This window comes from Erinaceus europaeus, chromosome 9, assembly GCF_950295315.1.
Source record: "Erinaceus europaeus chromosome 9, mEriEur2.1, whole genome shotgun sequence".
Classification (NCBI taxonomy): domain Eukaryota; kingdom Metazoa; phylum Chordata; class Mammalia; order Eulipotyphla; family Erinaceidae; genus Erinaceus; species Erinaceus europaeus.
In genome coordinates, this window is record NC_080170.1 from 54362847 (window position 1) to 54388178 (window position 25332).

Here is a 25332-nt window from a genome sequence, read left to right on the forward strand (position 1 = left end):
CTGGGGAAATATTTTTGAAATCATAATGTAAGCAGAAAATCTGATTCATTAGAGAATTTTTAATTCCATTTACAAATATACAGAAAGAAAACTCAGGTTTTTGATTTAAATCTATTTCACTAAAACTACATAATATTATAATAAACCCTCAATGTAACCCACAGGTTCTTAGACTGTGGCTTTAAGTGCAACAATGGATAACAAAAACATGTTCTCTCATCCAACAAGACTGTTTTTACTCAGCAACATAATGACATTAGAACATTATTCATGGGCCTGCTGTGTATGGATTAGAAATCAGGAAATAGGGAGCCCAGCAGTAGTGCAGCGGGTTAAGCTCAGGTGACACAAAGTGCAAGGACCAGCGTAAGGATCCCGGTTTGAGCCCCTGGCTTCCCACCTGCAGGGGAGTTGCTTCACAAGTGGTGAAGCAAGTATGCAGGTGTCTTATCTTTCTCTCCCCATCTCTGTCTTCCCCTCCTCTCTCCATTTCTCTCTGTCCTATACGACAACAACAATAACAACAATAATAACTACAACAATAATAATAAAAAAACAAGGGCAACAAAAGGAAATAAATAAATAAATAGAATAAAGAATGACCATTAAAAAAGAAATCAGGAAATGTCACATTTGTAATGTTTAATCTGATGTCCTCTGGAAAAGACAAATTTAAAGTTAGTGTACTTTTAGAGCAGATGTCATATTCTTCTGTTTACCCCTTTTGTTATTTTCATAGACATAAAGTAACTGGAAAGACCCTTTTAGGGCAGGGACTATGATCTTTGGGTAAACTCCAGGTGTCCATGAGTTCCCTGAGAATGAATCTGAACATCTAATGTAATTGCTTTTCTGGAAAGGGCCTTTTGTCTTACTGATTCACTTTGTTTAATAGATAAGCAAACAGATGCAGAAAGAGTCTAGGGACTTTTCCAAGTTCCCCAGCCAGCTTTAATGGGTACACATATAGATCCTCTCTCTGGATGGGAGGAATACTTTCCCCAGATCCATTTATCACATCAAAGTGGCAAAGGATTATTTACAAATAATCCACAAAATTACTGGTGAAGTCAAGGACACTGAAGAGCTGCAATATTTCAGGTTAGGTTTTTGTTCCATAGCACACACTAGAGATATGTCCATGTCTCTGGGTTTCACTCACCCTCAAAAATCCCAGAACAGTAACATGTGGGCCCAGGTTCCTCTGTGGACATCTTAGAGCCAACCTGGCACAGCTTCCAATAAAGCCCATGCTACTATCTCAACAAGGCTGCCCCCTCCACCAAGAAGGCCCCTTTTGCTGCCCTAGAATTTTCTGTATCCTTCTGCCTCTCATGACCAGTTCATCCCCTTAACAGTTATTCCCACAAATCCACTGACCTCTACCCTCCACTCCGGTCCACACAGACTTGGCCTTGAGCATAGGGAGAGATCACCCTCTAAACTGAGCTACTTTCCAGCCCAATTCTTCTAGTTTCTTCTAGTCACTGGAAGGTTCTAGAAGGTTCAGCCGCAACCTTTCAACTTTAACATCCTATATTTCTCTTAGAGACCACAACCCACATATGTGTCTGGCTTTTCCATTTACAAAGGCTCTGTAAAACCTTTACCTGGTGTGATGCTTACAGTTGCATGGTGAAAAGAGGCAAATGTGAAATTATCCCAATTTCACACACATTCACGCACACACACGGGCGGGGGGGGACTCTGAGCACATAAAGAATCCACTGGATTAAAAAAAATCTGAACATTGGGGGCTGGACGGTAGCACAGTGGGTTAAGCACACATAATATGAAGTGCAAGGCCAGTCACAAGGATCCCTGTTCAAGCCCCCAGTTCCCCATCTGCTGGGATATCGTTTCACAAGCAGTGAAGCAGATCTGCAGGTGTCTGTCTCTCTCTTCCCTTCTCTACCCTCCCCTCCTCTCTCAATTTCTCTCTTTCCTATCCAAAAATAACAACAACAATGGGGGAAAAATGGCCACCAGGAGCAGTGGATTCATAATGCAGGCACTGAGCCCCAGTGTTAAACTTGGAGGAAAAAAAAAGATCTGAACATCCAAATCACCAAGGAAGACCTGGAAATCATCAATAAGCCTGAAAAGATGCACAAAGATTCATAGTCAGTAAAGGGGTAATTAATCATAACTGCACTGAAATATTATTACTAGAAACCACTAGCCAATTAAAATAACTAAAATTTTTAAAGAAAGGTCATTTTCTGAATGCAGAGCGGTTCTAGAAATCAAATAGCTTCTTTTTAAAAAAATCAAATATACCTAAAATGATCCAGTAATCAATCTGTCTCCTAGTTATTTGACCAACTGAAATAAAAATTTGTCCAAACCTGTGAAGCACAAGGACCGGCATAAGGATCCCAGTTTGAGCCCCCGGCTCCCCACCTACAGAGTGGTCACTTCACAGGCAGTGAAGCAGGTCTGCAGATGTCTGTCTATCTTTCTTTCCCCCTCTGTCTTCCCCTCCTCTCTCCATTTCTCTCTGTCCTATCAAACAACAATGACCTCAATAACAACAACAATAATAACTACAACAACAAAAATAAGGGAAACAAAAAGGAAAATAAATAAAATTTTTTAAAAAAAATTTGTTCAAACCAAAACTAGTACATGAGGAGTTGGGCAGTGAAGCACCTGGTTGAGTGCACATGTTACCAAAACTAGTACATGGGTGCTTATAGGGTCTTAATTCATAACTGCCTGACACCCCCTATGAAATACTACTCAGCAATGAAAACTATCAAAATTACACAGACATGTTTCAAAAACGTGACACTAAGCTAAAGGAGTTGGGAACAGAAGACTATATATCATAGGATTCCATTTAGCTAACATTCTGGAAAAAGGTAGAATTAAACTAGCAAAAGCACACACATTAGCAGTTACCCAGGTTGGGCTGGGAAAGATCTGGCTCTCAAGAGGTAATTAGGGCCTTAAGGCTTTAGGAAACTAGTCTGTATCCTAATGGTGTACTGACTCACTAAATACAAGCTGAGCATTAAAAGCCAAGTTATATTGGATTTGAGTTATACCACAACAAAGAAAAAAAAAATCAGCCTGAAGTTAAAAAAAAAAAGAAAAGAAATCACCAAAGAGTGAATGTAACAGACTAAAGCCTCAGACATTTGCACTCGGGGCACTTTCTGTCACTGCTTCTGGTTTCTGCTGCTTTAAAGATGCTCCAAGTGTAGCGATACTGTCTACTTCTCTTTCTTGGCTCTTTGTACTTCCACACAGAACAGAAGACTGCAGAGAAGGCAGATATAAAATATAGGAGTTCCCTGTGGAGGGTGTGGCAGGGGGAGGAGTGGGGGGTTGGGTTTGAGGGTGCTGAGAGCTGAGGCAGGAAGATACAGCTGTTCCAGGTAGGGGCTGCTGAGAGCTGTGAGGGTGTCTATTTTATAAACTGACTTCTTTTTGCATGTTCTTTACATTTTCCTAGAATTCCACCTTAAAACCAACTGCATTGTGTTATTGGCCAGTATCCCTGAGCCAAATAGGCAGTGCTTAAATGATGACACATAGCAGCTGGAACCCACTCCCCACATCTGGAAACCACATGTCTGCAGCCACATAAAGCCAGTCTCATAGACCTAGGTGACACTTTCTGCCTGAAGCTGGGGTAGCATGGACCTCACTCTGGTGTGGATGCTCCTACCCCTGATCCCCATGGCCTGGAGCCAGTACGGGGACTACGGGTACCCCTACCAGCCCTACCAGCAGTACCATGACTACGGCGATGAGGGCTGGGTCAACCTCCACAGGCAGGGTTTCAGCTTCCAGTGTCCCCATGGCCAGGTCGTAGTGGCTGTGCGGAGTGTCTTTAACAAGAAGGAGGGCTCTGACCGACAGTGGAACTATGAGTGTGTGCCTACGCCCCAGAGCCTTGGGGAGCCTACTGAGTGCTGGTGGGAAGAGATCAACAGGGCCGGCATGCAATGGTAAGAACTGCAGTCACTCTGGGGCTGGGGGCCCCTCTACACACCGTTGCTCTGAGAAGGGCAGTCACTGAGACCTGGGTAATTCTGCCACAGCAGACAGGGGCTAGGGGTGCTAGACAGAGGACAGCAGAACAGAGGCCTAGCATGGGGAACTCACAGCAGAGATTCCTTTCAGGGGCAGCCCTGCTCCCAGTCTGGTCCAGTGTCTGATGCAAATATACCAAGCACAGAAACTGGATGTGCCCAAGAAAACTTACAGAATCTAAGTGTCATTGCAGCAGCTTAGAGGCATTTTGATTTGCCAGTGGTTTCTTTACTGTTTGAACAAAGTGTGGGTGCCCCCTCATTTGGGAAAAAAAAAAAAAAAAAAAAACAAAGCCCTGCAGGCAGCTGAAGAAGTGTTGACATAGAACAAGTGATGGGGGTGGAGGGTGAGCAGAGAGGTGAAGACCAGAGGACCTGACATTATATAGCTTTCTGGAGTCTGACACTGTCCCCTCTCAGTGAGGGCACTGAGGTCATCTGTCTGATCTCAAATGGGTCACATTACTGGGAAATCATCTGCAGGTTTATACAGAGAAGTACTGCTCTCCCCAGTTGAGTCCCATCAGTGGCCTGGAAATGGTCTAACTCTGTACTGTGAAGTGAGTATCTCTATCCCAGGATTTGGTTGGGGGCCATTCTAGTGTCCATAAGCTAGGTAGTTACTGGGGGCTGCCTGGGAAGAGCCAGAGGCCTCAGAGGATTGAGGAAACAGAGCAGGAAGTAGGAAGCCCAACTGCAGGTGTCTGCAGAGAGAAGATGATCTGAGGGCCGCAGCAAGCACCTGGCTGCCAGGAATGGAGGGTAGTGGGACATAGAACTCTGGGGGTAACTCCACACACAAACAGAGCAGTGATGGAGAGGTTGAGGAAACCGTACGGTGGAACTAGGACAGAGGGGACCTCTGAATAATAGAAGCAGCAACCACTTACTGAGTGACTCCCCACCTCATTTAGTGTTACAAATAAATAGCAGTCAGTTTATTGGTGGACAAACTGTGGTCTGAGAAGTTCAGAAGGTATTCCATTGTCAGAAAGTGGTAGAATCTGAATTTGGATCCAAGATTCTCTTTTGTTCTCTGTTGGGGAAGTAAGTGGTCTGAGAAGAGTGAAGAGAAGTCAAAGAAAGTAGGAAGCTCTGTTCTGCTTTGAAGACATTTCGCTGAGCTAGAACAACTCACTGTCAGGATTCTAGCATTTTGTGGAGATATAGTTGATACATAAAGCAATATTAATTTCAGATATGTAATAATATAATGACTCAATATTTGTTTCTATTGTGAAATGATAACCATACCAATTCTAACTTATATATGTCACAAAGCAGTTACATTTTTACCTTGTGATGAAAATGTTTAAGGTTTTTTTCTTCATAGCTTCTAAATATGCAATAAGTACTATTAACAAATATGCAACTACACATTAAGTCCCCAGGAATTTTCTTTATCCTTTTAGACCCATTTTGCTTCTTTTACCCTTCCCCCCTCCCAGTCTTGACTCTGGCAACCACCATTCTGTTTCCTGTACCTATGAGTTTGGGGTTGGTTGGTTGGTTTGTTAGATTACACATATAAGAAGTGATATAATATTTCCCTCTCTCAAACTTAATTCCTTTTGCAGAATGCCTTCAAAACCCATCATATATCTGCAAATGACAAGATTTCCTTCTTTTTATAGCTGAATAACACTCCATTGTATAACATATTTATACATGTTTAATTCATTTTATGTTGACACTTAATGTTGTTTCCATGTCTTAGCTGTCATGAATAATGCTATAATGAATAATGGGGTTCAGTTTTTTTTTTTCTAGTTGCTGTTTTGTCTCCTCAGGAAGCTCAGTTCCAAAGCAGACATGCCTAGTCTCATGATGGACTGTCTCCTAGTGGCCACTGCCCACAAAGCTGAGCCACAGGACATCAGGCAGCTACTCAGTCTGAGCAAAACAGGATCATAGCAGAAGGCCAGTCCTGGAAGACAGAGGAAGGGCTCAGGCCACTCAAGGAAGTTTGGGAGGCATGCCCAAGGACTGAGCTGGGACTGTAGAGCTGTTTGGTCAGTCTTTACCGGGATGTATCTAACATTCCACCTTGGTGGTCAGACTGAACTGAGAGTCAGCCTCCAGACACATGACTGAACCCAAGGCCAAGATGGCCCCCATGGTGAAGTCTCCAGCCAATTTGTACATGCTCAGGGCTGTCACAGGAAGTGGGAACAGCCTAGTTATAACTATCTGTCCAGTCCTGGACAGGGGCAGATAGCATAATGGTTATGCAAACAGACTGTCATGCCTGAGGCTTCAAAGTCCCAGGTCCAATCCCCTGCACCACTGTGAACCAGAGCTGAACAGTGCTCTGGTAAACAAACAAACAAACAAAAAACTATCTGCCCAGTCCTATCTCAGGAGTCATTATGTGGATGGGATCCTTTTTTGTATAAGTATCGTGTGCTGATAGCGCCACTGGAGCTCCCGATGGGATCCTTTTTTACACCCCCAGTAAACATGGCACTCAAATATGATTCCTCAAACCTCCAAGGAGGAGTCTGGGTCCTGAATCCTGAGGCAAAGATTTGAATCCTGATGTTAGTAATTTCTTGGCCATTACCTTAGCCTGGGCATCCAGCCTGCTGGACTCCTACAACATTGGAATAAACATCAGACTGCATGGTCTCAGGATCCCACGGGTCCCCCCACGCCCTCTGTCTGGCCCTGGAAAAACACTTGGATCTCTAGCATTCTGTTGATTCGTGTTTACCCTACTATACAGCCAGGGACAGGAAAAAAGGCAGATGAGGTTTAATTTAAATCTGGTTTATCCTTAGCATCCAAACATGTGGAGACAAGGAGAGAGAAAAAGAGAGAGACAGAGAGAAAGAGAGAGAGAGAGAAATGGTATCATGGTTGTGTTTGACCCATGAGTATAGTAAAAGGTTGAGAGGCCAGGTCTCTGCACCTTCTGCTTCAGCATCAGGAATAGATTTAAAACAACCTAGAGGAAGCTGAATTATCTAGATGTTAATGTTGAACCTTTGTTTTTTCCACAAGTGTACTGGAATATTTGTTATATGGATAAAAATGGGAGGCATGTAGGGACTCTAGGTTAGCCAAAGAGTGTTCCAGGTCACTGTGGAAGTTTGAGTATGAGACAAGATCTGTTTGAGTGTCCTTGTCCTCAGTTTAAGATGTTGTTCTCTTCTCCTCAGGTATCAGACATGCTCCAACAATGGCCTGGTGGCTGGGTTTCAGAGTCGCTACTTTGAGTCAGTGCTGGATAGAGAGTGGCAATTTTACTGCTGTCGCTACAGCAAGAGGTGCCCGTATTCCTGCTGGTGAGTCTGGCAGCCAAAGCCAACCATCTTAACTCCTAGGGATGGAAGTGAGTTTGGGAGGAGGTATTCTGCCCATTTACTTGGCTTCGGATAAGTCTGAGCTATCACAAACACTTTTGGAATGCAGCAGCTGGTATATAAAATGGAACATGTGGATGGATGGATGGATGGGCCAAAATAATAGTCATACTGGTAAGACCTTAAGGGCCAGCAATCCTATCCCACTGCACCTCTCTTTTGGTAGAAAAGAAAACAAACAATAAAACAAGAAAGTGCTTGCCCACAGTCACCCAGCTATCTCCTATGTGTCATCTTTAGAGACACTAATTTCTCATCACATCCTACACTACTTAGGGACCGGAAAATCATTTTTGGAAGAAACTAGCCTTGTCAAAAGTCAGAGTGTCAAGTGCAATATATCATATTGCAGAAAGAAGACACTTGTTTTCCAGATAACTGTGTGATTCATGATATACTGATACTTTTCCTTTCCCTGGGCTGATGCCAAATGCCTCTGACCGTGGCTTAGAATGTATATGTTTATTTACCCCAACAGCTCACACTGAGTGTTGATACATACTGTTGCCCATATTCTTGAGTCTGCAAACAAGGTAGCTGTTTATAACTTCCTTGGACAAGGGGATCAACAGTGTCAACATTTGAAGGTTGACTCACTGAGTCACTTACCTCTACAATGTGATGTGTGGAAGGACAGCCTTGGGGACTGTGTTGTTCACGGCAACCACAAAGTCACTCCACAGATAGAGCAGCAAGCCTCTTCACAGGGAGGCCCATGGTCTCTGCAAAAGACTCCCAGGTCTCTGTCTCAGTATCCACCACTTTTTTAATGATGCCCCGGATTTCTGGTAATCACAGGGTGGCTAGTTCCAGACCATCTACCCCATTCTTCACATGTACCTGATTACCCTCCTCTTATGACCTTAAGAAATGATTTTCCCAGTGCCTTCAATACAGCCCACTAGTGAAGGATGCTAGGAACTTAGAAACATGGAGCTTTGTGCAGAGGTACAAAGTCCTGAGGGTAAAGACTGATAGAGATGACATCTCGTTTTCTTCTGAGATGAAGATACAGATGAGCAACTTCTCTAAAGAGACATTCAGACCCTGGAGGCAAAATCTACTAGGCTTTGATCCACACTGGTGCTTCCCCTCAGTTCCTCCCTCACTCTGCCCCCTGCCCCAGGCATGTCCATTAAGAGCTGATAAAACAAAAGGGTGGGGTGGGGGAGGGAGTCACTCAGAAAGGTCTGACAAGTCAACTGAACTGTGAAATAAGTCTTGCTAGGAAGTAAGAACTGAACATTGTCATAGGAAATAGTGCTTTCACAAAGGAAGGCATGGAGAAGCCACAAGCATAGGCTGGAGGGGACAGACTGGTTTGTGGTGTATGACTGTTTCCTACTGCTGTGTCTAGACACGTTAGTGGAATTTTTTTTCCAGTAGTTATCACTGAGGCTTGTTGACTGCACAACAAATCCACTGCTCCCAGGGACCTATTTTTGTCCCTTTTTTTCCTTTTATTTTTTTCTTCTCTTCTCCTCCTTCTTCCTTGCCTTCTCCTCCTCCTTGTTCTTTTCCTTCTTGATAAGAGAAACTGAGATTAAATAGGAAGATAGACACATAGATAGATACACCTGAAGCACTGCTTCACTGCTTGTGAAGTCCCTCCCCCAACCCCCACAAGTAAAGACTGGAGCTTGAGTCTGAATCCTTATTCATGTGCACTCCACCAGGTATGCCACTGCCCAAGCCCTACTAAAGGGATTTTAAAGTTGCCATGCACTTTTCTATATGGAATGAAGCCTCAAGAGTATAAATTCAGGGGCCGGGTGGTAGCACAGCAGGTTAAGTGCACATGGCACAAAGTGCAAGGACAGGCATAAGGATCCTGGTTCAAGCCCCCGGCTCGCCACCTGCAGAGGGGTCGCTTCACAAGCAGTAAAGCAGGTCTGCAGGTGTCTATCTTTCTCTCCCCCTCTGTCTTCCCTTCCACTCTTGATTTCTCTCTGTCCTATCTAACAACAGTAACAACAAGGGCAACAAAATGGGAAATGTGGCCTCCAGGAGCAGTGGATTTATAGTGCAGGCATCGAGCCCCAGCAATAACCCTGGAGGCAATATATATATATATATATATATATATATATATTATAAATTCAGTCTTGTGTTTCCAGCATCTCAGAATACTCACTGTTATACAGCATGTCCTTGATAAATTTATCCATGAATAGAATGTTGCAAGAATAGTAACTAATGATGTGGCTATGACACTGATGGAGATGGAATGATGTTTATAGTTGAGAAAGATGTCTTTCACAAGCATTCTAGGATTTGATCCCTTTAATAGCAAAAACTGCTCCCTGTACCTTCCCACAGTGGAAACTGCTGCTATGAACCTTCTGCTTAGAATCAATATTACCTCAGTCTGAATAACCTACCAGAGTTGGAGGCATGTGAGAGAATGGACATTTTCTCACTCTCTAGCCACACACCCACCCTCAGCTATGAACCCAAACTGTCATTTCTGCATGTATAGTTTCCAAGCATTTAAGGATTCAAAATAGCACTGGTTTGCAGGAAAACACATGTCAGCCAGTTACTCCCAAAACAGTGGGGTTTCTTTACTGGAAACCAAAGTCTGATCCCATTCCAGCTGGAAGATTCTCCTTTGGTATCATGGCACCTCTCAGTGTGGCAAGAAAGGCAATGTGTGAGAGATACAGACATGCAGTCACTGTCAGCAGAAGACACCCACTGTATTGGAATCATAATCAGTCTTACCCAAAATTTTTCTATGTAAGAATTCAAAGTCTTACTCTACAAACTTCAAATACATGTCAGTAAAGAAATCACAACACTCTGAGATTGTAATAATCACTCACTCTGCAAACAGCTACAGCCATTATATTTCACATACTCCTTGGTCCCCTTTGTCTCACTGGGGCTGTACAGACATAGGCTGTGAGTCCCTGGAACCAACAGTTTTGACTAAGCATCTATATCTTTTCCTAAGATAGTGTTCTCTAGATCTATTGGGTAGTATGCCAGCTCCCCTCTTAAAGCCTCTGTCTCTAATCCTGTTTAACTAAGCACCGCCATGCCTGCAGGGCATTGGTTTGATCCCACTTAAAGCTGCAATCTATTTACATAAACCACTGTTAACTAAGCACCACCCTGTCTCCAGGGCATTGGTATAATCCCGTTGGTTCATACTCTCTTTTTGCTCCACCCCCTCTCCTTGTCACACACTGATTTCCACCGATCTCTTTTTGCTCCACCCTCTCTACGTCACATCCTGTTTCCTCCCTACTTGGCGAGTATATATACAGCTGCTCTTCTGTTTTAACACACTTGGGATTGCTTTTCGGCTCTGAGAGTTCCAGAGTGTATCTCCTGCGACAAGCACAAGTTCCTGATCCCTCTCTCACGCAGCAGCCTAGGTTGGCTCCAGTTAAGTTCTCTCCAACCCAGAGAGCACTTGCTCAGGAAGAAGCACCCTCAGGCTATCCTGCAAGATTTTTGGCATTTCATTAGGCTCATTAGATAATATGGTTCTTTCTCTTTGTTTTTGTCACTGCCAGCTTTACCACTCCAGGCAAATATTTTCAGAAAGAAAGACAGAGGAAGGTAGAGAGGGAAAAACCACAGCACCAATTCTCCACTGTGTAGTGGGAACCAGGTTGGAACCTGGCTCAGATATCTGACAAAGCAGGCATACTCTTAGATGAGCTATCTCATCAGCCCAGATAATGCTTGACCAAAAAAAAAAAAAAAAAAAAGGATTTTTCTCCCTCATGGAATACTCACAGATGACTTTCAGTTTTCCTTAAGCCGTAAGAGGTTAAGACTCTCAGACTTTGTATTCTCTGCTCCTCAGCTTCCTTTCCCCTTAGGCTCAATTCATGAGCTGAAGAATGGTTTTCATTAATTCCAGCACAAGTTAGCAATAATAAAATAAGTTCATCAGACTTTCATCTCCTCCCTCCACTACAAAGCTTTCAATTAAATCTTATCTCTGACTCCATAGTTTAGACTTTAATACAAAATGATTATGTTTGCATAACCCAACCCACAAAATCATGGCAGGGGCAAGCATCACAGATGCCCTCTGCTATACTATCTGTCACCATCAGCTCAGATGCTTATTGCAATGCAACCAGATACAAAGGCCATGCTTTCCCAAGCAGGCAGACAGCTCACAGAGATGGTGACACCCAGGCTCCAGGCACAGGACTGAATGTCCCATTTGAAGTAATCTGCAAAGAGTGTAGGTATTTCCATGCTCTATGAATAGCTACTGCCTTCACTCATGAGGCACAAAGCTCTTGCTTGGGAGACAAAGGCACCTCTGAGCTAGACAACAATCAGTCAGAACTAGATAGAGGACTGTTGTCATTGGGGCTGCTCTGTTTCCCACCACTGCTTCCATCTCATCCACATGGCAGCCATAGGAGTTCACCTGGGCTGCACTTCAGCTTGTGTGGCCGTCTATAAGGATAGCCGGGCAGATGTGGTTGCAAATGATGCAGGTGACAGAGTTACTCCAGCTGTTGTTGCTTACTCAGAAAATGAAGAGGTTGTTGGATTAGTGGCAAAACAAAGTAGAATAAGAAATATTTCAAATACAGTGCTGAAAGTAAAGCAGATCCTTGGCAGAAGCCAGAAATGCGGTCCTCAGACCTGGCTTCTCAGCAATTAGCCCCAAGAGGGAAGAATCAGCTGGCTCTTGAAAATAGACTGAAAGCACCCAGAGCCTTCCCATACCTTCAGGTTATCACCTTGCTGTCCAGGAACTTCCTTCACCTAGCCCTCCTTCCCAGTCCACTATGGCCAGTTCCAGTAGCAGCGCAGGCATCCGGTGGTCCAGGCAAGATACACGAACTCTTCTTTCCATACTAGGCGAGGCAGAATATATTCAACGCCTGCAGGACTGTCCACCATAATGCAGATGTCTACCAGGCTGTATCCAAACAAATGCAGCAGGAAGGCTTCCGGCGCACTGAACGTCAGTGCCGCTCCAAGTTTAAAGTTCTGAAGGTACTGTATTTAAAGGCCTATATTACTCATACCACAAGTATGGTGGACCCACCACATTGTCTATTTTATGATACTTTGGACCAGCTGCTCCAAAATCAGATAGTGACTGATGCAGACAACTTAATGGAGGATACTGTTTGGTCCAAGCATTGTGATAAAAACTTAGTAGCTCCAGATTCCCTAGAGGAAGAGGGAGCCAGCATTCTGAATGCCAGAAGGACTCAGGCAGCAGATCACCAGCCTCTCCTGAAAACAGTTAAGGAATCAAATGAGAATTGTCAGCTAAGAACCAGTGGCCTGATGCAAGAAACCGGTGATCTTGAGGACTCGTGGGATGAATCCTCGGGTGCAGGGTGCTCTCAAGGGACCCCCAGCTACAGCAACTCCCACCACCTTTTCATGGATGCAATTGCTCCCTGTCAGAGCAGCCCTATGACCAGACTGGGTGTGTCCGGTGAGCCCAGTCCCTGCAGCAGCACCAGCCGAAACCTTCCTGGGGTGGCCTTCACACCACAGATGCCAGTCTCCTCCTCCAGGGTTCCTTTTGTCTCTGGGGGGGATAGGTCCTTGACCTGTGAGCCCCCTCCAAAGTGGGCAAGGCAAAGAAGGAAATCAGTGGCCAGGACTATCGCAGCAGAGTTGGCAGAAAACAGGAGATTGGCTTGTGAACTTTCAAAGCATGAGGAAGAAAAACTGGACAGGCCGATTGCTATTGGTGAGGAGGCCAGTGCCCAGCAAGACACTGCCAACGAGCTCCTCAGGGATGCTGTGATTGCAGTCAGACGCTTGGAGATGGCCGTGGAAGAGGACACTGGTGCTTTTCAGCTAGGGCTTGAAAAATTGCTCCAAGGTTAATTTCAAGTACCAAAAGTTAAGACCTGGTTGCAAACTGATCTTATTCCCTAAACTGGTAGAAGCCCAGTTCCAGCACCTGTCTTCTGATACCCTGACTCCATTTCCATGTCCTCAGACAATAAAGAATGGATGAACCATTAGTATGCACAGTGGGAGGAATATATATGCTAAGTTTCTCCACTAATTGAAAGACCATTCAGAGGTGAACCAAGTGGCCTACTAGACAAATACAGAATGTTATTCAGTCCCTGCTTTGTCAGTAGTATGAAACAGTGGATGTTTTATCAGTTTTTGCCAATTTCCTCATCTGTAAAATGGGGGGTGAATTAATAACTCTTAACCTGCCTACCTCATAGGGTTGTTGTGAGGATCAAGTGGCTAATAGATGTGAAAGAGTTTAAAAGTTGAAAAGCATTCAACACATATAAGCTATTAACACATATGACTTTGACTGAGGTCAGGATAAGGTAAGGCACATTAGTTGACAAGAAGTAGAAGTAAAGTTATATAACATAACCTCATTGCTTGAATCTTTGCTAGTTTAATTTAACCACTACCTGGAGTTTGGGGTCTTAGTTATTAAATCCCTCTATAACTCATAGACACAGTGCCTTTGCACCTTCACCTCTTATATTTTCACTGCTGTGTCTGTGACAGAACTACCAGTAAGCATTCCTAATAGTCAAACCATCTTCATCTCCATTTTACTAGTTCTTGGTCTGCCACTATAAGTATATAATTTAAGAACTGACAGAGGACCACAATTATGTGTTATGATTTATATTGATAATCTTTGCTATAATGAGATACTGGCTGTTTTATACTATTGAATGACTATTGACTGTAAGTAAATCTGTTGCATTCCATATTACTTGGGTCCTTTTACATACATAATTGTAAATCTTCAGATCTTAAGTTGTCATTTAAATATCATGGAAATAATTTGGGTATCAGTTGGAAAACAAGCTTTTAGCTAATTTCATTCTTTGTTGTAAGCTTTTGTTTTGTTTAGTATATTGCAGAAAACAAGCCCTGCAAAACTTTCCTTCTAGAGAATTTCAAAGTCACTTTCTCAAATGTTGTAGACATATACCCAGTTAGTGGTGGAAGAGAACAGCTTTAGGCACAACTGACAATGATGTGGATAAAGGTTGCCTGCAATAGATAAATTCTATTAAGTGCAAGCCCTAGAACAAATAATATCACCACTCCCTGCCCCAAATCTGTATACTTCCTTTGGGAGATAAGAATGTGTTGACCCATACTTCTAATTTATGTAGAAGGAAAGCCATTATTGTCCATCATTAAACTAACTTAAAGCTTCTAGTGGTTAACTTAGTACTTTCAGGAAACACAATTAGAAAGCTAGGAATTTTAAAAGCTTTCCTTTGATCTGGAAACTCAGGAAAATAAAAGGGGACTGGGGGAAGATATATATATCTTGCAGGATTGGATATTTATCTAATACTGGAGGTGCAAATAGGAGAACAAATTGTTAAAACTGCAATGGGAGCACACCTGGAACTGTAAGTGGATGATAAGCAGCAAGCTGCTCATGTGAATGAGTGATGTTGAGGCAGCTGTAGTAGAAGACACTGGAATCTACTCAGAACTCCTGGGTTCTGATTCAGTTCAGTATTGTCATTTTGGGCAAATCATATCCCTTTATTGCTTCATTTTCTCTATCTTTAAATTGAGAGATCTTTGACAGATGACTTATAATACTTTCCAGGTCTAGCAATATTTCTATGATAAATAGTGTTGCAAATGACAAAAGTGAAATTTAAGTTAAAATATTTTAGGTTGCAAATATCTATTGCTAAATGTTTTAAATAGTGGTAACAATTTTAAGGAAGCACTCTGCAGTATTATTAAGATACTTAAGATACTCATGAACTTGTAAGTACCACACCAGACATAGAGCCCTTGCTTTAAAGGAGCATAGATTTAGGAATTGTGTCTTCTCAGTTGTTTTAGTTTTTTGGTGAGAGGATACATGTCAGCTACAATTGAATAACTCTAATGTAGATAGGTAGGCTTTCTGGAAGGAAAAAACAGGAAAGTATACTTGATGACAGGTGGGCCTATACTGTATAAATCTGTTAGTGATAGCAAAGTACAGAAGCAGTGCTTTATTTGAAGAAAAGTGCTAAACAAGAGTTTAAATGAGCGTGTATAGTGAAAATCTAGTGGGTAATATAATGTGAAAATAAAGTTAGAGACGTTTGAAGGAAGGAAGCAAAAATACAGGCTGAAAATAGGGGAAAAGTAGGCTGAAGTGACCCCACTCTTACTCCCTGTTATTTCACCACTCTGTAACTCAGCTGGAAAGTGGGAAACTAACTCTGTCCTACCTGCCTCAGGTATTTAGTGACCTTCAGATGAATGTTAAAACACTTGCAGGCAATGAAGGCACTGTCATGGTACCGAATTGGCACATTAGTGCTGGGTCTATGGCTGGTGACTCCAACCTTTAAGAAGGCTAAGAGGTGCATTGCTGAGCAGGTGGTTACCTGAGATGCTCTGCCGCCTAAAGATGTGATGTAAATGAGGTGCTGTGTACTCCACCCTCCCACCACCATTGTTTTTCTGTGAAGTATTTGAATCCTGGTGTGGACAAATAAAGTTTTTACTTATCTATAAAAACAAAAAAAGAAAGAAAGAAAAGAAAAGAAAGAACTAGATAGAGGCAGGAATAGAGACCTGCCAAGAATTCAAGGTCCTGGAGGCAGCAGTGTGACCAAGGCTCATAGGCTGTGGTGTGGTTCCAGCCTCCTTGTGAGTTACCAGACTCCTGCAGGCTGCTCTAGGCCAAGCTGCATTGAGCAGTGTTTTCCTCAGATTCAGTCTCAGCTCAGCAATGTGAGGAGACTGGTCAGAACAACAGCTTTAGTCACACCGCTTCAGTGAGTCTATTACTGAAACCCTTCTATCAGGAGCTTATAGACCCCTTCATAAAGTGTGTGTGTGTGTGTGTGTATGTGTGTGTGTGTGTATGTGTGTGTGTGTGTGTGTGTGTGTGTGTGTGTGTTTCCTCCTGAGTGATTATGGGGTGTAATTTCTTTATTCACAATATTTTTTCTGCTATCTTCCAGCAAGATTAGATGGACAGGGAGTTGCCCTAAAGCTAAATGAGGACCTGACAATGTCCTCATTTACTATTTCTTTTGTTAAATGTATTTGAATGAAATGCAAATAAATCAAATAATATCTAAGTTACAAACTGAAGGAATTCCACTTGCAGAAAAGGAATTTTTAATACTGATAGAGGATTTTCTCATCTAAGATGTTTAAAACACTGAATTATTAACAATTCCAACTACGATCAATAAACAATAACTAAAAATACTGATATACTTTGCCACCCACAGCAAAGTCACACCAAGGTCACAGCTCTTTTGTGATGAGAATAGAACATTTCACAGCTTGGCTAGAGATCTATGATCACTCTTATTCCACAAAGGGGAGTGGATATAAATTTAGCTAAGGGGGCTGATTTTACTTACTGTTAAATCTTGTTTGAGAGCTGATTAGATTTTTTTTAATTTTAAATAATTTATTTCTTTAATAGTTAAAGGTTTTGAAGCTATTTCTTAGTAGGAATTAACTCCATATAAGATCTTCTCCCCTCCCCCCCTTTTCCATACAGCTGAGTGAGTGGACCTGTAACTCCACAGCCAGGACCTGGTTGTTATACCTATTATACAGCAGCTAAGAACCACTGGATAATTTTGAGGTGACCCCTGAGATCACCAATCATCCCCAACAGACAACTGGTATCTGAACAGACAGAACCTTGTCTCAAGGCTCCAAGTTATCAAGTCTCACATTTTCAGTCTCATCTCACATGAACACCAAGTGAGGACCTGGCCCTGACTTCCTACCTGGAAGAAAAGTCTGACATTTCCATGTTAACAGAACAGAATAGGGAATCCAGGAAAGCCAGACTTGGAGCTCTTTTCAAGATTATAAACTGGGAACTTTATCCTGAGCCATTCTGAAGCAATCACCTCTAGCTCAAACAACATGTTAGAAAAGCTGTCTCTGGTTGGTCCAACCTCTTAATCTGTTTTGTTCCTGTTTTCTCCACTGCACAACTAGTATATCATTTTACTGTAGTAGCACTACATTACAGCATTCTGTCAGTTTCAAGGATGCATGTTAACAATGACAAGTATTGGGTGGTGGCACACCTGGTTGAGTGCATATGTGCAAGGAACAAGGTGTGAGCTACCCCCATCCCCACCTACAGGGGGGAAACTTTTTGAGTGGTGATGCAGTGCTTCAGATGTCTCTCTTCCTCTCTATCACTCCTTTCCCTCTTGATGTCTGGCTCTCTATCCAATAAATAAATCCATTTCCATCCTTCACTGCACATGTGTTACCCTTGTCACCTCACCTTCTGATGGGCCAGCACACTCCAATGTCCCAGGTCCCTCTCTCCCAAATGCTTCCTGTTTACTCACATAAAGCAGTTTGTTTTCTCTTTTCCTCTGATCTTCTCTGTCTACACAGGCTGACAACAGAGTACCCCGGGCACTATGGTGAGGAGATGGACATGGTTAACTACAGCTATGACTATTATATCCGAGGAGCAACCACCACCTTCTCTGCAGTGGAACGGTGAGTCTTACTGGAATCAAGTCAGAAGAGAAGGACATGTCTCTGCACCAGGAACCTCCACCAGGGATCTGGATCCAAGTGGTTCCCTTATATCAGTTCCCTACTTGGATGGGGATTGATAAGAGATTAGCTAAAGAGCTGGTCACTGAGAACTAAGAGCAGTCAAGCCCACCTTCACATTCAGAAGCAGCAGGAAGTTTGACTGGTCAGAGTGAGAGTTTAGGATGAATTGATCTGAAAAGGGGGGAGGATAATTCCAAGGATAAAAGACCCCACCATTTTTTTTGGGAGGATGACTGTGACCACATAGCATAGGACAAACCTTTCACAAGGCTATGAAAAGCTATGACTTCTGACAGAATTCTGGTACTATGTGACCAAGATGGAATGTAATTTTCTCAAAGAAAACCACTTATTTCTGATTCTGTATATAAGCATGTGGTGCACTCATGCAGTGCCAGGTATGCTGGGGTTCAGTGAATAACACTCAGCATTCTTATAGCTGAGCCATAAGGAGACAGTATTCTCGATAGCAGAATAGACTGGATAGGAGAGTCAGACTTTCATTAAAGAAGTGAGTGAGAAACAGAGTCACCCTTAGCCACAAGAAACATACCCACACTACATGTTTCCAAGTTGAGAGATCCTAAATATTCCCATTTATGGGCCTGATGGGGTCAGCCTTTTCTCTCACTTCTGAGAGTTTTAGAGCAGCGTCCACTCACTTCCTTTCCCTATGCCAGTGTTTTCTGAAGGAGATTTGGTATGTGGTAGGAAGCACAGCATACGAAGTAGTCACAAAGAAAGAACAAAGAACATCCTCTACCATGAAGTGGAGACAAGGATTTAAAAAATGATGGTATTCCACATTGCTAACCCTTAACCTTTGAGTTTCCTCACAGAGAGCAGTGGGTCTGGCTTTGGGGGAAAGGGGAGAATCTGACCTCCCCCAGATAGTAGTGAGGTACCTTTGGTGCTACCTGAATGGGTGAAGAGGTGTCCAGAACTCCTGACCTCCCACCCTCTCACCTAGAGATGACTACTGAGAGGAAAGCACAGAGTCTGGTAACCTTCACTCCTATATTTGCTCATGCCCATCCTCCATTTCCTACCAGTGGCCACCCTTCCCACAGCTCTGCTCCCTGACTCTGCTGTCTCCTACAGGGACCGCCAGTGGAAGTTCATCATGTGCCAAATGACCAGCTATGACTGTGAATTTGAAAACGTCTAGATCTGCCACATGCTGGAGCTGGAGTCTCAGAGGCTGTGTGCCCCATTAGTTTTGGCTTGTTCCTTTCCTCCAGGACTGGTGGGAGCTGTTCTGTTAGTCTCTGAGGCTTCTCTGAGCAATGTACACTCATAATAAAGCACAGAGGCTCTATCTTTCTCACCTTCACATTCCACACCAATAGTCTGGAACCTACAATTTTTTTTCTCCTTCCTCTGTCCTTTTTTTCTTTCTTCCTTCTTTTCTTCCTCCTTCCTTACTTCTGCCCTTCTTTCCTTCTTCCTTCCTCCTGATTTATTTTCTTTCTTCCTCTTTCCTGCCTTCTTTCCTTCCTAGGAAATGTACAGCACTGCTAAACTGCCTTCCAGTCCAACTTTTATTCTATATTTTTAGAAACACCAAAGCATCACTCCTCTGTCATTGGAGTCCCCTTATCTCTGTCCATGAAACTCCCCTGTGGTACAGAGGTCAAGCCCAGGGTCTCTCACATGGAAGACATGTACTTTACCATGTGCTGAGCCAATCCTCAGGACCCCAACACTGGCTTTCTTGTATACACACAGAGAGAGAGTGTGAGCTCACAGCCTGAACAAAGCTGCTTCCTGAAGCACCATCCCAGCTTAGCTATAGCTATACTTTTACTGCAAAATGAACCTCAAATCTAGAGTTAAGCAAAAACTAGAAAGAGGTTGGGTTGTGGAGAAAGGGCCTGGAATCAATGGAGGGAGCAGGAATGTATTTCCATAGTGTTGTATGTTTGAGAAAAACAGGAGCTTTACTGATATCTGAGGGGACCTGACTCCATCTCCCTCCTGGAAGCCTTGCTCTTCTAGAAGTCACTAATTCACTCATTCAAGAAGTGAGAAGATGGGATGATTTGGGAGATGGGAGGGACTGGTAACAAATCTGAAAGATTTAGAGTTGAAGAATTTTATAAAATAGGAAGAAGCTATTAGCACACTTGTTATGGGAAAGGATGGGAAGAAGGGATTAATCTAGCAGGCTCTGGTTAGATAAAAGCAAACAGGAGAGAAGCCCTTGAAAAGTGAGGGGCAAAGGGGTCAGGTCACTTTGGGAAGGGTCACTGGCCCCTAGAGATATGGCAGGCCTCTTGCAAAGGCCAAATGGGCCCAGAGTAGGGAGCTTCTAGAACACAGACTGAATTGGTCTCATATTCCTTCTGCATATCATTTAGGGGTATCTTTTTCAGAGCTTTCCTCCATCCTATGGTTTCTCTGCCCCAGCCCTTTGTATTCTATCATAAAGGGAATAAAATATTATGCAAGCATCAAGGGTCAGTTTCTTCTGTGCTGCTATTTCATTTCTCTTCTTTCCATTCATCTATCTGTTCAGGAAAAAAAGGAACATTGTGATTTACACTGAGCACCAGGAGTATAGCGGTGATAGTGGAATGGCAGATCTGGCTGGGGAGTTCAGTCACAAAGACATAGTGTGCCCAGTGCTTCTATAAAGGACAAGACAGGGGATGAACCATAGTTTATGCCTTGAACCCTGTTTGCTCTTCTCCGGAGTACTCCAGTCCTCCTTACACCAGTGAACCACAGAATTTTAGCCATAGAGAGCTTCTCTACCTCCAATTTTCAGATCTATACCAAGCCCCCTCTTCATTCCCAGGGGGCCCAGGTGGTAGCCAACACAAACTACAGAGAATCCACAGTGCTGGGTACCCACTCTTGTAGGCACTGTGCTGAGTCTCTGCCAAGAAGTCACATTTCCATGGGGCAATCCCAGCACTGAGAACTCTTTCATATAATTCCCCAACACATTTTCATATGGTTTTGCTTTATTTCCTTCATTTCATTGTTTCTACCAGAGCCCATTTTAATTTATACTGTGTAATATTTCACAAAGGAGCAATCATGTTTTGGTAGTGATAGTGCTGGCTTAAGATGGCTACCAGGAAGTGACCTATTGAGAACAGAATTTAAGGAGGTCAGTCACACAGTCAGCTGACAAAAATTTGGGAGAATTCTGAAAAGAAAAAAATACATTCCTTCTCTTAATGGTTTTTTTGTTTGTTTGTTTGTTTATTATTATTGTATTTTGGTCATCATCTCTGGGGTTTCACCACTTTGGGCTTATCTTCTCAGATGGGGATGGGGGTGGGGCACAGCACCAAAGCTTTCTTCAATGCCATGGGGGCTGTGCTCAAACCTGAATTATGCACATGGCAAAGATACTGTTGTACAAGTGAGCTATTTTGCCTCCCCTGCATTCATTTATTTCTTAACTCATTATCTACATACACATTCCATCCTATATGTAGAGTTCTAAAGTTGACATTTACAAAGGATAGTAAATGCAGACACTTTAAAAACAAAGCTAAAATAAAGCTGCTAGGAGATCACTCTGTGAGGTATATTTATTTCTAGAAACAGAGATACTACAGTGAGTGGTTTTTGTTTGTTTGTTTGTTAGGTTTTTTTCCCTTTACCAGGGGATTAATGGTTTACAGTCAACAGTAAAACATAGTAGTTGGTACATGTGTAACACTTCTCAGTTTTCCACATAACACTGTAAGTCCCCACCTAGGTCCTCCTTGGGCATCATGTTCCAGAACCTGAACCCTCCCCTACACACATACCCCAGAGTTCTTTACTTTGGTTTAATACACCTAATCTAGTCCAAGTTCTACTTTGTGTTTCCCCTTCTGTTCTTATTTTTTAACTTTTGTCTATGAGTGAGATCATCCTATATTCATCCTTATCTTTCTGGCTTATCTACAGTGAGTTTTAATGAGATAAGATTTACATACAATAAAACATGTATTTTAAATGTGAAGGGGGACAAAGTGGGACTGGAATTTGGTGTTTATTTATTCATGTACTTAGTCAGTGAATGAATGCATTATTGAGTATGTTTAGTATGTATTACATATCAGGGTGCAGTCATAGTCCTTGTGTTCCAGAGGGTTATAAATTATAGGAGACAGACAAGGTTAAGGAACACATCCATAGAAAGTGGTGAGAGGTTGGAATGAGAAAGAGGCAAGTCAGGCCAGGGAACTGACAACTCTCTAAAAGGAGGAATGGGTTCAAGGTGGGCCCAAGAAGCACTGGATTCTCCAAGGATTAGAAGGCCAAAAGACAGATTGTGTTCTCTTTTACCCAAAATTAGTAGAATCTCTTTGATAAATGCATCCTTTTGTAAAATAAGGACAAGACTACATACCTAGCAGGAAAATCATTTTAAATAATAATGACATACTCACACACAACTCAGATTTTCATCGGACTTGCAACTTCTCAGAGAATGTAATATGTGCAATTTCCTAAAGCCCAAACCCCCCACCAAACTACCTATTTATTTTAAACCCTGTCAACTAGATTCTGCTTTGCCTTGTATGCACCGGAACTTTGTACTACAGGGCCCCTTTCTTATCCTGATGGGTACCTGCTGGAGCCTACCTACCAATGTGTATAAGTAAGAAACGCCATCTAGATAGATCCCAGAACACAAACCATGATTATCTCTGGGTCACAGCACTATATCTACTTTCTGTCCTCCTTTAAACTTTCCTGTCTTTCCTGTTTTCTTATATACATTCATTTATTTATTTTGATAGGACAGACGGGAGGGGGGATTGATACAGAGAGATGAACAAAGATATGTGCAGTACTTGCTTCACCACCAATCATGAAACATCTGCCCTATAGGTGAAGAGCAGAGGCTCCAACCATGTCCTTATGCATGGTAACACATGTGCTGAAACAGGTATGCCACTGCTTGGTCCTTTTCCTGTTTTTAAGACCCCTGTGTATTGTATTTATAATAAGAAATGAACAGCATCTTAATCTTATGGAATACCAAGTCACTGCCTACCCAAGGACACTGTTCCAGGTGAGCATATGGTGACTTCATGGAAAGAAAGATGATGAAATTAAACTCTTTCATTGAAATGACCACCTAGTGGGATATGGGGATATAATTTAATATGCAACAAACTTGTTCTCTCCAACTCCTCACCATCCCTTGAGACAAGGAAAGACATGGTCTTTGGTATCTGGCCAATGAGAAACTAACATGCAAAATCTGCTGGTTGTCCAAGCCCATGTGTCCTACAGAACAGATATTCAAATCCACTTCCTCAGGAATTCTCTGTGCCTTCTAGGATTAGTCTGGGTCCTTTTCTTGATCCCTTGGTCCTCTGTGGTTCTCTGCTTTTACCACTAAAGTCAAGAGTACTGCCTCTCTTGTTGGGCGGTAGGATACTGGAAACCACCAAAGTATATTGTATATAGTGGGTACACAGGGCATATGTTTTTTAGAAATTAATGTGGATTCCTAATTGGTTTGGTTTCAACTAGTTGGGAAACTCTATCAAAGTTTTGAGTCACAAATCATTGAAAATAAAAGCACTCTGATAAGTATGAAGTTTTGCAAGAATCATGTCATTGTGTTGACACACATGATAAACCTAAGACCATCTCCTGCTCTCTTTTTCTAGTATCATTGGGTAATCATTAATCAAGTACTTTCACAAGCTGCTCACTCCTGACAAATGAGTTGGAAAACAGAATAGTCAAAGTTATTGTCACTTAAATGCCCATCAGGTAGAAGTTGTGTTTGTAAACTTGAACTGGAGTTGGTGTATTGCACAAAAAGTAAAAAGACTCTGGTGTGGGAGGGAAGAGTGTTCAGGCCCTGGAACATGATGGCAGAGGAATACCTGGGGGTGGTTAGATTGTTATGTGGAAAACTGAGAAATGCTACACATGTACAAATTACTATATTTTACTTTTGACTGTAAACCATTAATCCTCCCAATAAAGAAAAAAGAAGTGCTTGGTATCTCAGTGCCCAGTGTGGTGTTTTTGAAACCAACTAGCAGTGTTGAAATAAATACATAAGCAGTAGGCACAGGACCAGCCCTGGCAGGGCAAGATCTAACCCCAAAGAGGCTGTGTTGGGTAGTATGCCAGCTCCCCCTGGCTTCTGCTTAACCATATGCCTATATAGGGATTGATTTGTTCCCATTCAAAGCTTTGGTCTATTTACATAAATCACTTTTACATTTACATAAAGCACCACACTCCCTCCAGGGCATTGGTGGTTTAGTGGTAGAATTCTCACCTGCTCCACCCCCTCTCCTTGTCACACTCTGATCTTCCACCAGTCACTTTTCACTCCGCCCTCTCTATATCACATCCTGTTTCCACCCTACTTGGAGAGTATAAAAACAGCTGCTCTTCTGATTAAAGACACTTGGAAATTGCTTTCCGGCTCTGAGAGTTCCAGAGTGTATCTCCTGCGAAGTTAGTGCGGCACGAGTTCCTGATCCCTCTCCCACACAGCAGCCTATATCAGCTCCAGTTGAGTTCTCTCCAACCCAGAGAGCACTAGCTCGGGAAGAAGCACCCTCAGGCTATCCCGGCAAGGCTGGGTTTGGCAAAATATCTGTCACCCTCTAGGAGTGTGGATGCTGCTTATAAGCCTTAGAGCACTACTTGCATCCCATTAGGCAGAGGCAGGATGACTGATGTGTCTGCACAGCAAATGTTTGGTGCACACATAACTGTCATACATACCTAAGACAAACCCAAACATAGGTGATTTCATGACCTTTGTCATCCATACTTTTTCACTGTTTCCTGTGGGATTAACTTGGGGCTTGACTGAAGCAGTGAAGCCAGCTTCTGAGTCAATGCCATGCTGATAACCTTGCAGGCAGTCAGAGACCATTCTATGTTCCCACCCGCAAAGCCCCCCACACCCACGTGACTGCTGGATTTCTGCTAACCTAGGCCACTTTCATGACAGAGTCACTGGTAGGCCCACTAGTGATTACCCCCCAGAAATATGTTCTCAAAAATCAAACGAATTCTGCGTCACAGATGTGTGTCCCTACTGGGATGGGATAATGTCATGCAGACTGGTTCTGCCATTAGGTTTCCATGAGGAAGGAATTTAAAATGTCTTACAGACTAAAACAGCTCCAGATGGAAGACTTAATGCCACAGAAATTCAGAGCGCAGGCAGCTCTTAGTTCTTGACACATGAAGATAAGCCTCCAGGAGCTCACTGGTCTCTGCAGAGCTGGAAGTGCTGGAAGGCTCTCAGATGAGAATAAAGTGGATGAGAGTATGGTTAGGGAAGGGGACAAGAATGGCACTATTGGTTACTCCAAATCCACACTCCCATGCCTGGATTTGGGGGCATATCACACTGACTATAACTTGAACAAAATGTCATTAATCACCCATCCTATTCCTAAAAC

The 25332-nt window shown here is 42.8% G+C and overlaps 1 protein-coding gene and 1 pseudogene across 1 annotated transcript; both read left to right on the plus strand.

Annotated features, from left to right (window-relative positions):
* The first annotated feature begins 3609 nt into the window (after positions 1-3609).
* DPT (dermatopontin) lies at positions 3610-20386 on the plus strand. Its single transcript, XM_007531791.3, has 4 exons — positions 3610-3959; positions 7205-7330; positions 17759-17866; positions 19031-20386. Exons 1-4 carry the CDS (start codon positions 3646-3648, stop codon positions 19095-19097), a joined length of 615 nt encoding a protein of 204 aa, XP_007531853.1. The 5' UTR covers positions 3610-3645; the 3' UTR covers positions 19098-20386.
* Positions 12047-14153, plus strand: LOC103121278 (myb/SANT-like DNA-binding domain-containing protein 7; annotated as a pseudogene).
* Positions 20387-25332: the final 4946 nt, after the last annotated feature.

Coding starts and splice junctions, on each gene's coding strand:
- DPT (XM_007531791.3), top strand. CDS start 3,646: ATGGACCTCACTCTGGTGTGGATGCTCCTACCCCTGATCCCCATGGCC. Junction 7,331..17,758: donor AGGTGCCCGTATTCCTGCTG/GTGAGTCTGGCA, acceptor CTGTCTACACAG/GCTGACAACAGAGTACCCCG. Junction 17,867..19,030: donor ACCTTCTCTGCAGTGGAACG/GTGAGTCTTACT, acceptor TGTCTCCTACAG/GGACCGCCAGTGGAAGTTCA.